The 16,157-nt window shown below is 38.3% G+C and overlaps 2 protein-coding genes across 2 annotated transcripts; both read right to left on the minus strand.

Annotated features, from left to right (window-relative positions):
* Positions 1-1,620: 1,620 nt before the first annotated feature.
* LOC139966266 (uncharacterized) lies at positions 1,621-5,013 on the minus strand. Its single transcript, XM_071969121.1, has 6 exons — positions 4,656-5,013; positions 3,744-3,898; positions 2,973-3,204; positions 2,531-2,622; positions 2,123-2,257; positions 1,621-1,760 (listed from the first exon to the last, which is right to left on the minus strand). The coding sequence occupies exons 1-6, from the start codon at positions 4,782-4,784 to the stop codon at positions 1,661-1,663; spliced, it is 843 nt and encodes a 280-aa protein (XP_071825222.1). The 5' UTR covers positions 4,785-5,013; the 3' UTR covers positions 1,621-1,660.
* Positions 5,014-7,367: 2,354 nt separating this feature from the next.
* LOC139966257 (uncharacterized) lies at positions 7,368-14,869 on the minus strand. Its single transcript, XM_071969111.1, has 6 exons — positions 14,554-14,869; positions 13,260-13,414; positions 12,457-12,688; positions 10,654-10,748; positions 9,094-9,228; positions 7,368-8,538 (listed from the first exon to the last, which is right to left on the minus strand). Exons 1-6 carry the CDS (start codon positions 14,680-14,682, stop codon positions 8,439-8,441), a joined length of 846 nt encoding a protein of 281 aa, XP_071825212.1. The 5' UTR covers positions 14,683-14,869; the 3' UTR covers positions 7,368-8,438.
* Between the last annotated feature and the right edge of the window lie 1,288 nt (positions 14,870-16,157).

Below are 16,157 nucleotides of genomic sequence, written 5' to 3' on the forward strand. Positions count from 1 at the left end.
GAATTTGTTTTGGGCATTTTCTGAGTCATCATCTTTCTTTTTCATTTTTGGATGTTGAAGAGGATGATATAAACTACTGATGGTCTAAAAATCTGGATGATTGAATGTGATTTAAGGTATTTTAGAAAATCCTGGGTGAAAAAAGAAGATTCCACAGCTCTTCAAGCTCAAAATTTAAACGTTAATGGTGGCAAAAGTTGAATGTGCTGTGATAGCCCAAGCCATCAGCTATCATATGGTGGGTAGGACATGTCATTTGAAGACTTCTATCTATGCTCTAGCGGCCTTGGAAAGTGACCTATTGATTGTGTAAGTCGATGGAGCAAATGAATTGTAGTACGACACCTATACTATTATAATACGAGTACAAGTACGAAACCACATGGAATCCCTACAATAATGATATTGAGATATTCTCAATACTATGGTGCCATCGGTGTTACAGTGCAACTTGTGGAAGTATACAATTCTAATTATTCATTTAAAAAAAAATTAAATGGATGTGCACTATGAATTCATACTCTCAGAATCAGGAATTGAAATAAACTCAAATAGTCACTTTATTAATAAAGAAAAAAACACAAATTTTGTTTCCTTCCATCTCTTTTGATTTCAATGCTATCGGCGTACCCAGCAGAGGGGAGCAGTGACACGTGGATGGCAAAGCGGTCAAAAGTCTCGCTCCTGTCTCTCTGTACTACCTCCTCTCCTCTCAACGTGAACCACCATCCACCCACCCCCTCAATGAAATATACGACATTATAAAATAGTGGAGATAAGTAAGGAAATCTGAGTGAGTTAGAGGACTGAACAACATACATCAATTAAAACTTTGGGATATTTCGCTTTATATGGTTGACCTTTACTAATGGACTTTACCCGGTCTGCAAGCCAAAAACTCTGGTTACGCCACCGTTAAGAACATTCCAAGAAAATTTCCATCAAACTCATCTACATACAGTCAGTTAAATCAATCTATATAGACCATGGGATTTCCAATGTATTTCAGTTTGCTAACCATAATTCTTTTACAAATACTTCCTAGTTCCTAGACAGCCTGGCATTGTCTCATTTATCGTTCACCTTTCAACTTTACTATTCTTAACCATTGGCTTAAAATCAGAAGTGGGGGCCACGGCGCTGCCAAGGAAGATCACCGGTTTTTGAAAGTAGGGGAGGACAGGATGTTGTTTCTACCCACAATTTTCCACGGAGAGATGCAATCTATGGCGTTGTTGAATTGAACAGCTGATCCTGTGAATTGGCACCAAAAAATTGCCAATCCATCACACTTTTATTACCATATGATGAGTCTTATAATCCTTAGAATATTTTGAAGAAGGGGGTAACACGGGGTTATCGGTTCTTCGGTGATTTGTACCCCTCACTCCCCCTCTTAGAACTTCGCCCCTGGGTTTGAAGTACGTGTGGTCAGAGAATATCAATTATTAAGTTACTTTTCATTTTACGTTTTGTTACCTACCAGTCTGAGAGAAGTTTCTTCATTGTGATCTCAGAAGTTATAAACGAGCGAAATTTTAGTCGAAAGTATACGAATCAAATGTTAACCAATGAATACCATTAGAAGATTAAAAGTTTAAGTTTGATTACAAGACGCATGCACCTTTTTGAATGAATATATTTTCTTGCGGTATGATCTTCACATCGGTTTCCTATACAGATGACAGTTAAACAACATGCTGACAACGACTCCCATGCTTTCCGGTGTAGATGAAATATCAGCAAACAGAGACAATAACCTGTCGGTGCAAGAAGACAAAAGACATTTCAGTCTGTCAGTGCAATATATAAAGAATATCTCCTTGTGCTGCTTTGTTTTTTTTATCCATTTATCAAAAGTATGTGTTTTAGTAGTGGGTGAATTAATAGATAATGACATATGTCCGATGATCAACTTGCCTAACGAATTATCAGTACGTAGTTCATTAGGCCTATCCGCTTTCTAAATAATTGTGTTCTGCACAAGATGCCATATTGTATCTGAATTTATAAACAAAACGAAAGAGATTTAGATTTTAAACAAGGTAGGACCAAAAAGATTTTTAAAATAAAATATCTCAACGCTTCCTTCTCTCGTCGTTAAGACAAAATAAATACTTGCTTTTTCTTGAATCTCTCAATCTGGTCCCCCTCCTCTGGGAATTGTTGGGTATACTCCTGTAATGTTCCCGTAGACTTCATGAGGCCGACAAATTCCTCAACATTGTCGTACTGTCGCTTAGATGTCACCTGAAAGCTATTCAATGAAAATATTAAAGCAGTTTTTGTATTGTAAATAAAACTTGTCATATATTTTAGTAGTTTTAGTATTGAGAAGTCAATGGGTTTTGTATCGTCTTGCCTATTTTTCACTTTAAACATGATAACTTTCATTCGAGGGTCACAGGGTGGGGGTTGTTGCGAGCCCTACTCCCACTCATAAGATGTGGTTTCGTCACATGTAAATGATATCTAGTTACCTTCTGGTCGATGTCATTAACGGGATAATGATCATAACAAGTTTACTCACTGTTTATCAGTATAGTTTGGGGCTGGATACGTGCCAGAAGTTATCACCTTCTTGGAACCCTCTCGAAAGACCCGACCGCTCACAACGAATATCTACGAAATGAATAAGCGAGAATCATATTGCATGGTTGTTTAAATATACACACTTAGAAAAGTAAGAAAGACACCAGCATGTTTTGGAACTAATTGCGGTAGTTTAAGTAAAAAAAAGAAGAAGAAGAAGGAATCAACGTTGCGCTTATACTTCTAGTATACATGTAAAGCTCACTATGATTCGTGTATCCAGTTACACGCTGCATATAACGTTAGTGCATACAATGCGGACCAATTCTAAGTAACACTGTATAGCTGCAGATCATATTAAATGCCCCATTTTTTTCTCATGTGTTTCTTTGGGAGGGGGGGGGTGCTCAGGAAAAAAAGAGATAGATGTGTTTACTCACTTCTTCGATGAGATCTTGGCATTTCTTGTCAACGCTGTCATTATTGGTAAGGGACTTCAGAAAAAAGCCATCCGCTCTCATCAACATAGTAAGAAGACAACCTCCTGGTTTTAAAACTCGATCAACTTCAGCGAGGAATGGCTCGGGTTGAAAGTAATGGATTGCTGCAGCCGTCGAGACTAGGTCGACGGTGCCATCTTGAAGGAATGATAAGTCTTCGGCGAGATTAACTCTGAAGCAGAACAACAAATTTGAAAGTTACGGGATGAGCCAGTGACCAAAATGATGAATATCCTACTCATGTTCAATCAAGCAATTATAACAAATAGATACCAAAGTAGTACGCGGAAGCCGTACAGCTTAGAAAAGCTATGTATGGCCTGCCTGGAATTTATAAACGAATATTCACATCTGAAATCTACACAAATCATAATGTCGACACGAACGCATAACAAGTTTGCAATTTCATCATTCATGTCTTTTATTGTTCTGCCCATAATTAAGTCGACATACTGTCATGGATCAGCTTACCAGTTTATTGACTCCAAAATGGCTGCACCTCTCAGTCCGAGGCGCCAACGGCTTCGCCAGTTTGCTGTGCCGACCACCTCGATTCATTTTAATGTGCTGCGCATGTCACATAGCCCCATTTTCGCAGGTTGGGCCAGCGAGCCGGTAGCAATGTTCACCCCATTCCACCCTAGACCAGTGATAAAATGACCACTGGGGGTAACTACTTTTCACGGTTTAAGTATCATTTTGACAACTTACCGGTATTCAACATTTTCTTCACTGGTTACTTCAATTGCAACATCGATCTGTGATTTACTGCGATCGATTCCTATCATCTTTGTGAAGAGTGGTGCGAGGACCCTCGTTAGTTGACCGTTACCGCATCCAACGTCTAGGGCAAGTGTACCAGCGTTCTAAGAGAAAATAATGAAGGCAAAATAAAAATAAACTTTCCATCAGGAAGAAATAAGTAGATCATTATGATGGTTCAGTTTCTTGATCTGCGAATGGTTTTCTATAATGATGTGGTAAAAGGAAGGCGGAATGATTGGCTATTTCAGTGTATATTTGAAAAGCAATGCACTTGAACGGTTTAGTAATAATTTATCACGGTTTTGGGACATTTTTAATCTGTGTCAATTGGTCGAATCTGGAATTTCATTGACTCAAAAGTAGGCCTTCTTTCAGTGTTGCTTACGATCTTGCAACATAATGTCCTTAATTAATAAATAAATTAATGCTATTATTAATATTATATGTATTCTCAGAAATTCATATTACCACAACCAAGACACAGTGGCGGATCTATGTTTTTTTGGAAGAGGTGTATGAGGGAAGGTTGTGGGGAACTGCGTAAAACCGTGGATTTCTCCTAGATAAAAAAAACCCACCTCACTTTAATCGGCCAGGGCTCGAGTCCACGCCCACTGAGATGTTGGTTTCATTGCTTCTAACGAAACCGCCTTCATCTACTTGAGCATCATTCGAAGATCGTTGCAAGTAGTCTTAATGCGCTGAGTTGTGTTCATTATGTTTTAGCTTTTGATCAAGTCACATTTTATCTTCAGCGGATCAAGCAACACTGATGATAGGAGGATTTATTTCTATCTCAAAACGTAATATAAAAAGGAAGAAACCCAATGAATAGACCTTATATAGAAACATTCATACCTGTGGAAGTGTACGTGTTATTCCCATGAACGATGCCACCTCTTTTTCCAGTCCTAAACCGATATAGTTTGGACGATAATCTTGATAATTTCTTGACACTTCAGCATCTTCAAATAGTTGGTCTCCCATTTTCTTGGTTACCTCCAAAATTTGTGAAAAGAGATGGCAAGAACCAAGCGATTTCGACAGTATTTCTTATAACTATTGGACCAAACGATGAATGTCTTTCATATTGAACTTGATTGAAAGTCATTTGTGCAATCCCAGTTTCTACCGCCGTATTTGCTGTTAGCTTAAATACACAGCACACAGTACACTTCTAAATTTACACCAAACGCGTCATTGTGTGATTTAAATTCACTACAAACTTTGATATATGTGGAAAACCCACCCGCATTTCATAAATATATTCCGAGGCAAGATGGAAATATCATCAGTGTAATCCATACGGTTCGGTAAACATATTTTTCGTAAAAACGGTTGAAGGGTAAACAGGCTTTGAATGGTACGGTTCGTGAAAAACAGTATAGGTTAAGTTAACGGTATGAAACTTAAACTGTTGTGTGTGAAATGCCTAGATCACGTGCAGTGGTCTTATGCGACAAAGCTCGGTATCCTGTATTTTGTTAAATGGTTAAATGAAGTCAACCAGAGCATTCGGGCATCTATGATTTCAACAGTCTAGTAGCGTTTATCAGTAAAATAAAGTATATGATTTACGAAATAGAAGTCACAAGAATTTTGAAGCTCCAATAGTAAGACTAAAATCTGCTTTAAATGGATATTCTGCTGGCATAACATGTAAACCTTTAAAAAAGGAAAAGAATGTTTCATATTGTTGAATGAAACCCTAACTTGTCCCTGACTCGAGAGGGTTGATGGAATAAAGCCTAACCTATTTTGATTGATTAAACCCTCTCTTACTCCAGAAGGTAGATCATACGAGGGCAACTGTTTTTCGAAACCTTAATTTCCTGATATAAACTTGTCGTTGCTTTCATGAAGCTTACATTGTGGTATGTTTGTCCTTACTGTCAATGTTACCTGTGGTGAAATTTCATCGAAATGGATTTCTTATGAAGAAACACTATTTACGTCGGTGGATAAACCATTGAATATTGAACAGAACCCCAAACATTTTCAGCTCAATGATTGCCCGGCTTAGAACACTATTCAGATAAGTACTATTTGCCAGATGCAGTTATAAAACAACACTAACTTTAAAGAGTTCATTTCTTCGCGATAAGAAACGCTAAGAGTTGGGGTGGGCATCCTACGGCCCGCGGGGCATATGCGGCCCGCCAGTGATTTTTTGGCGGCCCGTGAGATGTCTCAAGCAAAAGGGAAAAAACAATCTATTTACATCATCACAAAAAAACGAGCTAGCTGCTTAGAATTTATCGGCACTATAATGATGATGTTAGGGATAGGCCTATTATCACCATTAATAATCAACTGTACGGTATTGACATTACGTTTTTGTGAATACAGATTAAGTTCACAAAGCTATTGCTTGAAAGTCCTAGGAATCAAAGGTTTGAAATCAACAGCAGGTCGTTGGTTAGTTGCGGCCCAGTCAATTTTTCACTCCTTATATCTGGCCCATTCATTAAACAAGGTTAACCACCCCTGCCTAAGGGGGAAGCAGTTTTGACTTTTAGGTGCAGAAACGTAAGGTGGCGACAATTTGTCCGAATCAAAGTATAACTTCAACCACCCAACAGCCAGAAGATCCTACTCCAACTTACTTATGTGATTATACCAAGAACCACAATGTGAGAAAGTACTGACGGCTTTAATGAGGAGTTTCATGTGAATTCCATTGATAAAAATGATACCAGTTAGCACTGAATTATACATTTTACATTGATATCTTGTCAAAGAGAAAAAATGGAGTTATAAGTATACGCACGACCAAAATTCATTGACGCAGCTAGGGTTTCAATGGACCCAGTAAAAGAGGAAGAGGGGGGAGGGGGGGGGCTTCCACCGTTACTTCATCTAACAGCAGATGAATGCAGATTAATGCCTACACAAGCATTAATAAGCACAATTAGGCAAAAGTATTCTAAATTATATGAAACCATATGTCGACTAACAACCATGACGAAGAATAAAGAGGGGTGAGTGTTTCCAATAATAGTTTTGTTTACGCAGAGCGGGAAATCAACAAAATGGAAAATCAATTTATCAATTTTATTTTGGTAATTGAATATGCATTCATGACAAAGGTTCGTTTCAATTCAGACATTACTGATTCAGTTTGCGAGATCATCGCTATATCCGCCGATACTCAGTAACTACTGGTGCCACATGTAACACATGTTACCGTGTTACAAAAACAAAGCAGTAATTACTGATGCACGGTTGTGGGACATGAACAGTAGTAACATGTGTTACACAGGTGGCACTAACAGTTACTGTGCTATAGCTATGTGTTTGAAGTAAAGGAGGTACGGTACCGCTTGATTCCAGTTTAAATCTCTCTTTAAATTACGCCAATTCGACATACCGAGAATGAAGAAAGGCCATGTTCAGGTATATCCATAGGCCAACTTATAGTTTAAAACGACTAGTAGATACGACTTCATTTTAGAATCGCGTATTAATGAACTCGCACTCAATGGTTGGTACAGCAACTACTGTTCATGTCCCACAACCGTGCATCAGTAGTTACTACTTTGTGTTCGTAACATGTGTAAATGATCAGAAATTACTGTACCAGCTATGAGTATCGGGGGGCTCTATGCACGGTATACAAGAATGAAAATATCTGGCATTGCGTCAAAGCAGTGCATGGTCAGTTAAATTATTTGTCAAAATAGTAGGGGGAAAACAGTTGTAAGTGAAATAAGGAGGCGTAGGCACGTTGGAACTCATTCATTTATTGAATGCAATAACACTACTGGCAGTTGATATCCAACGGATCACAATGTCGGAACTAACCCCTTAGCTGACCCCTGGACATTTGGGATATTTGCTCAATGACCCGTCAATTTCAAACTCTGATAAAATTGCAAAGTGTCCTCCACCGCTGTCTATGTACTATCATATAATAATATATTTACTATTAAGTTTTTATATTACGTCGACAACGTATAATTACAACCCTGTGATTTACAATACGGAACACTGAGATAATATAGAAATAGGTTGGTATGAGTCAGATTTGACGACCTGTTTTATTACACGGGTTAAATTTTTATGTAAAAGGAGTCAAACTTGGAATTAAACCTTCCTTTATTCGTGTTATTCGTGAATAACAGTTTAAGACGGACCTCACAGTGAACCTGTCATGAAATTAACTCATATATTAGAAGATAAGGCCAGTTTGAATGTCAAAAAGTTGAAAGCAACTCTCTATATACATTTATAAATATTTTCTTAGATTTTCGAAGTAAGGCTTGATAATAAATAAAACAAATATTTAAAGAATCATATCAATCATTTTTTTCCCTTCCAAATCAGTTTTTTATTTCCTTTCATGCAATGCGTGCAAATTAAACACAATTAAACAGTACAAATTATAAATATGCCCTACTGCATCTATAAGGATTATAATTTTGTATCCATTTTTTTTTACAACCTTGATTCCGATTCACTTGTTCATGTTTTTGGTGAATTCAACATTTGGTATCATGTCATTAATAGTTTAAACGTTGTTTACAAGACGCATGCAAATTGTCAAACACCAACAGTTTCATTAAAAACAAACATAGCACTATTCTCATCTATGCACGTGCATGGCTTTTTCAAAACACTGCATCCCAGAACGTATAATCTTCACATCGGTTTCTTATACAGATAGCAGTTATGAAGCAAGCTTAAAACCACAGGTGTGCTTTCTGGTGTTGACGAAGTATCAGCCAAAATAGACAACAACCTATCGGTTCAAGAAAAAAGACATTTCAGTAAGTCGTTGGAAGTTAGAAATGATATCTACTTGTGTTACTTTGATTTCCAATCCATTTATTAAAACGTGTGTTGTATTAGTGGTTGAATTGATAGATGATGACATCTTTCCGATGATCTACTTGCCTAACGAATTATCAGTATATAGTTCATTAGGCCTATCCACTTCCTAAATAATTTGTCCTGCACAAAAAGCCATATTGTATCTGAATTTATAAACAATACGAGTCGTTGGAAGTTAGCAAGGAAAAGTCTGATTGATGTCAATGTCAGTTATTCAAATCTGCTGTTTTCCTAGTCGATGACTTAATGAATAGATTACTGGCACCAGTCGATATCAACAAATTATCAGTATCTTATTTATAATGCCTCTCCACTTAATAATACACAATACTGTATCGTATCGGAACTTTAAAAAATGGAAACTTGAAGAGAGTGTGGGACAACGTAATTGTTAGGTTAAAACAGAATAAATAAGTAGACAAATAGAAAAAGACTATTATAAAAGATGTAAGAATATATTTGCCTTTTCTTCAATCTGTCAACCTGGTCTCCCTCCTCCGGGAATTGCTTGTTATACTCCTGCAATGTTTCCGAGGAGTTCAAGAAACCAACAAATCCGTCAATATTGTCGTACTGCCGCTTAGAAGTCACCTGGAAGCTGTAGAAAGGGTCGGGATATGATAATATGTAAGCTACAAAATACTCACTACTGAAATACTCCCGTCCATGCATGATATCTGCAATATACAGTGGCGTAGGAAGGTACTTCTGAGTGGGGAGGGGGCTGAAGACTGATGGCCGGCCTGGGGGAGGGGTCTAAGGGGGAGGGGTGTCTCCTCCCCTTTGGAATTTTTTTGCATTTCCAGGTGGCCTCAGATGCAATTTGGTGCAATATAGCACACTTCACACTTTATCATTTATTGAGAAATGAAAAAGGGGTTTTCTGACTTGCGAAGCGGGGGGAGGGGGGTCGGAATGATACTTCCGCCCCCCATATTTTTCACTGGGGGGCTGGAACCCCCTCCCAGCCCCCCGGTTCCTATGCCCTTGGCAATATATGAAAAGAGATATAAAAATAAAGGAAAGCAACTATGGTGAAACAAAAATTATTGTGAAGTTATACATATCATGGATTTAGCTGTTCCGGTTGTGCCTGAATTTTTTGCCTTGTTTCAATTTGATAACGCAAAGGGTGATCAATACCTTGTTTTCCCTTTGGGATGTAATGAAGCTCACCTAATACGCGTCCACATAATAGAATGTGTGGGGAATCAATGTCGAGGGAAGCGAAACAGGTAACGTTGATTGTTTACAATCAATTAGTTAGTTATAGCTTTACTGTACGTCCGTCCTTACACTCACTGTGGTCTGTGTTTGTGTGGAAGAAGTGCAAGTCTGAATCATGGATCCAGAGTCTCGAAATCCCACGAGCGTTCGCACAACAATCTTGATCACGGTGGTTCCATGATCCTCTCCCACCACCCTCACCGGAAAGGGAGATTACCGTTGCGGAGTTTGATCATTACCATACCTTTACCCTGACTTTTCTTGTTTGAAATACAGCGGTAAATAAGGATTACATCGGAAAGTTCGAATATTCCAAAAGAACACAAACGACTTCTTGCTATCCACATACAAGAGTACATCCGTCTTCTAATAGAATACCCCATGACCAGCCGATTCGCACAGAGATTACAGGAACGACTGTAAATCCCAAGGATTTGTACCACAGTTAATGCTGGATTGTGCTGACAAATCTGATAATTCGGTTACTGAACTGATGTGTAATCCCAACAAATCCAAGCAAATCCCAATAACTTGATTTGTTGGAATTACACATATCCTCAGTAATTGCTGTAATCATAATAGCACATGCTACTGACTTATAGCACGATCCAGTTTTCAATTTGGTGCAAAACTTTAAGATTTACAGTCATTAACTGTGTTCGCTGTGTGTATCGGGTGCGATGACGGTAAAAGGCTGATAACAATATCCATCCTATACTCTCAGATGTGTAGCTTTTATGCTAGCCTATCGGTGTATAGGTATAGCATACTACCCGCAACTCTATGTGTTACTCACGAGTATCTATCGGGATAGTCTGGGGCTGTATACATCCCTGCGGATAATACCTTCTTGGTTTCGTCTCGCACAATACTCAAACTTACATCCACGAACTACGAAAAGGAGTATACAAATTAGGAATCATATCACAAAGTGAGCTATAAATGATTTGCCCGCACTTTCCTTTTTACTAATATTGTGCACTCACTCACTCCATCTTCCCCCCTCCACCACCCCACCCTCCCGCATCCCTCTCCAAGAAAAAGAAAGCAATCATGCAAGTGCCTTTATTTGAATTCCAAGAAGCGATAATTCAGTTCTTAAACAGTTACAGTGAAAATGCCTCAGAATTTTGTGAGTTTCACTGACATTGGAAACATGAGCCTGCATTAACAAACTTATCTTCATAAATCGGTACTATACTTTCTACACACTTTCTTTCTTCTATACTTACTACACGAGGCTAAGAAAGTGTTCAGCGAATTATACAGAATTGTGTAATACTTGTAGCAAACGGCTGCCCCACCCAGCCTATATCTTTATGATTGGGCGTCAATCATTAGGGGGGGGACACAAAATCAAAATCAAATCCCCCACCCACTCAGGTTTAGTGACTTCCTTGCGCTAGCCGTACCAGGCTCTTAGTGACTCGTGTATCTCATAAAATGACCACAAACATTGTGCTTTGAGATTAGTAGTTATTAATGTTTCATTGACATCTACTCAATCCCCTGATGAAAAATAGTGCTTTTCAACTGTGTTCAAATAAGAATTACGGATTTCATTTCTACCATAAATTAAATGAGGAACCGCGCTCATATACCGCTGAGACAGTTCCAAAAACTTCATAGTATGTTGCATTTCACGTACAAGTAATATAACAATATATGCGATATGTCAATTGTGTAGTGCATGCAGTTTTGATTAGCAATGCCACTCATGATAGTTTTTGATATAATTACATATTTCATAGGAGTTTTGTGACAGATACATATATGGTGCTAAGCCCGGGTGCTAAGTTGCTAGTCATGTTGTTGTTATAACCATGCTACGCAAGTTATACCTCAAGTACTATTTTTTCCCTTTTTATGGTTAAAGTTTATTTCGTAATACAAGTCTTGTCGGATGTGACTCGTGATGAAATATATTTATAACTGACATAGCATTTCAGGGTCCAAACAAAAGCAAACTTGAAGATTTCTAGATGTTCTCCGCCCTGGACCCCCGCCGGGGCTTCAGACCTGGACCCAACCAGGGGCCCCTGGACCCCATCCAATAAAGGATTTGCGCCAAAGCGCTGCTGTGTGCGCTACGGGCACACGCCTTCAGTTTTATCCACGTTCAGTCATTTATGCCCCCCCCCTTACTTTTCAATTTGGCTTGACGCCCCTGTTTCAGAACCATCGTACCATGCAGTACTATCGATGACTCATCAGTAGCTTCTCATATAGACCAGTTGGCATTTATCACATTCTTATGCAGCCTATACGATGTTTGCATTTGTTTCTTGTCACATTCCCGAAACCGTTATGAAGTTATCATGTGGAACGAGCTGGATGGTGGAAGTAATGGTAGAATGGATCAACGTTGAGCTTATAGTTTGTAGTATATGCTTATGTCTCTTTAATGCATGTATGGTAAGTACACTGTTGTGTGCATGTAGTGATCTATAGTATACATAATGGAGGATCAATGCTGAATCTACTCTATGATTTAGTTCAGGTAAAATGTACCAATAATAAGATCAGGAAAAGGACGAATGTCGGAGTGGGTCGTGAACGAGAAAAAGACAATTCAGTATATGTAGCTTGGTATACTCACTTCATTCATGAGATCTTGGCACTTCTTGTTAACGCTGTCATTATTGGTTAGAGTCTTCAGATAAAAGCCATCCGCTCTCATCAACACAGTCAGAAGACAACCTCCTGGTTTTAAAACTCGATCAACTTCAGCGAGGAATGGCTCGGGCTGAAAGTAATGGATTGCTGCAGCCGTCGAAACCAAGTCAACGGAGCCATCTTGAAGGAAAGATAAATCCTCAGCTAGGTTAACCCTAAAAAAGAAACAGTTATAGTAATATGTCATTGACTGAATAAGACATATGCTAACGATGATCACTTATGTTCGATTACTAAAGAAAGGAATCCTAACTAGTAGTTATTAGAACCTGTACAGCTCAATCTTAGAAAGGATGCATATGTATGACGAAGTTTAATGCTTAAATTTACCGACACTGCAGCAGAACCGACAAAAACGCAAGATTTTCAATTTGTCATTCATAACTTTTGTTCCATTTCAACCTTTAATTGGGTTAACCAACATGAGAGGCGGTTTGGACTATACTCGGCTAACGGACTCCGAACGGGTGAAACGCTGGCTCCGAGGCGCCGCCACGTTGAAGATGCATGCCGAACGCGCCGAGTTTCCTCTTTAGTCACGACAGCAACTATTTTATTGCGAGGCTCCGCGTTTGTTTCAAGGCGGCCCATCGCTTGTTTCGATGCCACGCAGCGTCCAATCCATTTGTATCACTAAGGCAGTATAGCAATTAATCCTCCAATCCATCGCTGCGCAAATTAAAACCTGACTACCGAATAACTTTCACTATCACCTTGACAACTTACCTGTATTCGATATTTTTCTCCGTGGTTACTTCATTTGCTACATCGATCTGTGATTTACTGCGATCAATTCCTATCATCTTTGTAAAAAGCGGTGCGAGAACTTTCGTTAGTTGACCATTACCGCATCCAATGTCTAGCCCAACTGAATCAACATTCTAGCCAATAACGAAGGCAAAATATTAAGGGAAATGGTCAGTACGAAATCAAACAGAATATTAATATCGTTAAATGTATATATATATATATATATATATATATATATATATATATATATATATATATATATATATAGATATATGTTCTGTTGGCTTTTGTTTGTGGTATTAATAATATTGTATTTATTCCACTAATTCATGCAACCACAAGCTAGGTAGTAGCGGAACATGGCTTTTTTCGAAGAGGGGATGGGAGGGGAGGGGGTGATGTTGCAACTATCGGTAGATACCGAAAATATTTCCAAAGTTAAATACATACCAAAAGTCATCGTTGAAACGTGAGACATGTCAACTAATAACTCTATTATAAGATCAACATTATAGGTATGTTTTCAGTCAAAATAAAATCAGAAGGGGTACAGGGCTCTCTCTCCTACCCCCTACCCCAGATGTGCCCCTCTCTTGGAGCAATTGCTCTATAAGACACACTCACGGTTTTAATTTGATTGTATTGAATTATACCTATATTTAGATACAGGCCTAATTACGTCTTTAACTTCAGACATAAGCTTTCATGAACAACGTGGTAAAAACCACATTAATAGAACGATAATTGGAATATTATCTCCATACTGAAATACTGCTGCCTTAATCTGTTAATGAAACATACTAATTAGTGTCAAAATGTATTACTTCATGTAAATTTCAGTCGTAAGGACTGCGTGCCTATACATCAGGGGTGGGCAACCTACGGCCCGCGGGCCACATGCGGCCCGCCAGTGATTTTTTTTTTTGCGGCCCGTGAGATGTCTCAAGAAAAAGAAAAAAATCAATCTATTTTACTTCATCACAAAAACGAGCTAGTTGCTTAGAAGTTTTCTGCACTAATGATGCTGTCAGGTAGGCCTATTATCCCTATTAATTATTAACTGTACTGTATTGACATTATGTTTTTGTGAATACAGATTCAGTACACACACCTATTGCTTGAAAGTCCTCGGAATCAAATATTTGAAATCAACAGCAGGTCGTTGGTTAGGTGCGGCCCAGTCAATTTTTCCCTCCTTATATCTGGCCCATATATTCAAAAAGGTTGCCCAACCCTTCCTGTTATACATGCATGGTACATGTATGCTTACCTGTGAACGTTGATTTCTTAGTCCCATGAACGATGCCACCTCTTTTTCGAGTCCCAAACCGATATAGTTTGGACGGAAATCTTGATAACTTCTCGCCGTTTCAACATCTTCGAAAAGACGGTCACCCATTTCTTAGTGAGATGATAACCCAAATGGGAATAACTTAGTTCGGGTGAAAGTCACACGGCTAAGGCACTCCTAAACTCATATAATTACACCGTATATGTCTGTAAATTAGCAATCATATGGTCGGTCAGTTAGTTTACATCGCACTATATACCAATGGCACTAGCACGTCATATTGTACCCTTCTTAATGTTACGCCAAACGCTGCATTCTACAAGGCCTAAGTTTTTATATATAATTTTTTTTTTTGGTCATCTTTAATGAGGGTAGTCCTGCTTAGTGTAGAAGCATTGCTTTCAGAGGAGCGGCCCTCAATACAAAATACATATACAATAATATGAAGTAGAAAGACGATAAACATCCAAAAGCACAAAAAAGGACGGCAAAAAGATAGACAAACAAATATCAGACGTCTAAACAAAATACATAAGTTTGTCATATTGCGTTTAAAAATATTAATATTTGGCAAGCATTTCAAATAACTGCTATGCGGGGTGTAAATACATTTTGACATAGTCACGGTGAAAACTCTTATTTCATATATCTTTGAAGAGGGCAGTGTTGAAGAGGGCAGTGGTGAGTTAACATAATAGGATGGACAGGTCAGGTGTAGGTAAACAAGGATTGACCGGCGTTAGATGAACCGGAGTAATATCATGGTAATATTAATTCTTAACATTGTATGTAAAAGTATAAAGTACACACGGCCGCCTACAGTTTGTTTTTAACCACCAACGGTATTGTCACGTAATGTGAAAATGTTGCTTAAAGTCTGCTAAGATTTTCTTGGTTACCTCCAAAATTTGTGAAAAGAGATGGCAAGAACCAAGCGAGTTCGACAGAATTTCTTATAACTATTGGACCAAACGATGAATGTCTTTCATATTGAACTTGATTTAAAGTCATTTGTGTAATCCCAGTTTCTACCGCCGTATTTGCTGTTGGTTTAAATACACAGCACACAGTACACTTCTAAATTTTCACCAAACGCGCCATTGTGTGATTTAAATTCACTACAAACTTTGATTTATGTGGAAAACCCACCCGCATTTCATAAATATATTCCGAGGCAAGATGGAAATATCATCTGTCCAATCTATACGGTTCGGTAAACATATTTTTCGTAAAAACGGTTGAAGGTTAAACAGGCTTTGAATGGTACGGTTCGTGAAAAACAGTATAGGTTAAGTTAATGGCATAAAACTGAAACTGTTGTGTGTGAAATGCCAAGATCACGTGCAGTGGTCTTATGCGACAAAGATTGGTATCCTGTATTTTGTTAAATGAAGTGAACCAGAACATGCGGGCATCTACAGTTCAACAGTCTAGTAGCGTATATCAGTAAAATAAAGTATACGAGTTAAGAATTTTGGTCGCTAGCTCGATAACTACTATTGTTTTTCTAGTGTCCTGTTTATACTATACCACTTTGTTCTATTGTTCTTATGTATAGACGAAATAAATGAAATGAAGAACAA

Source organism: Apostichopus japonicus, chromosome 1, assembly GCF_037975245.1.
Source record: "Apostichopus japonicus isolate 1M-3 chromosome 1, ASM3797524v1, whole genome shotgun sequence".
NCBI classification, from domain to species: domain Eukaryota; kingdom Metazoa; phylum Echinodermata; class Holothuroidea; order Aspidochirotida; family Stichopodidae; genus Apostichopus; species Apostichopus japonicus.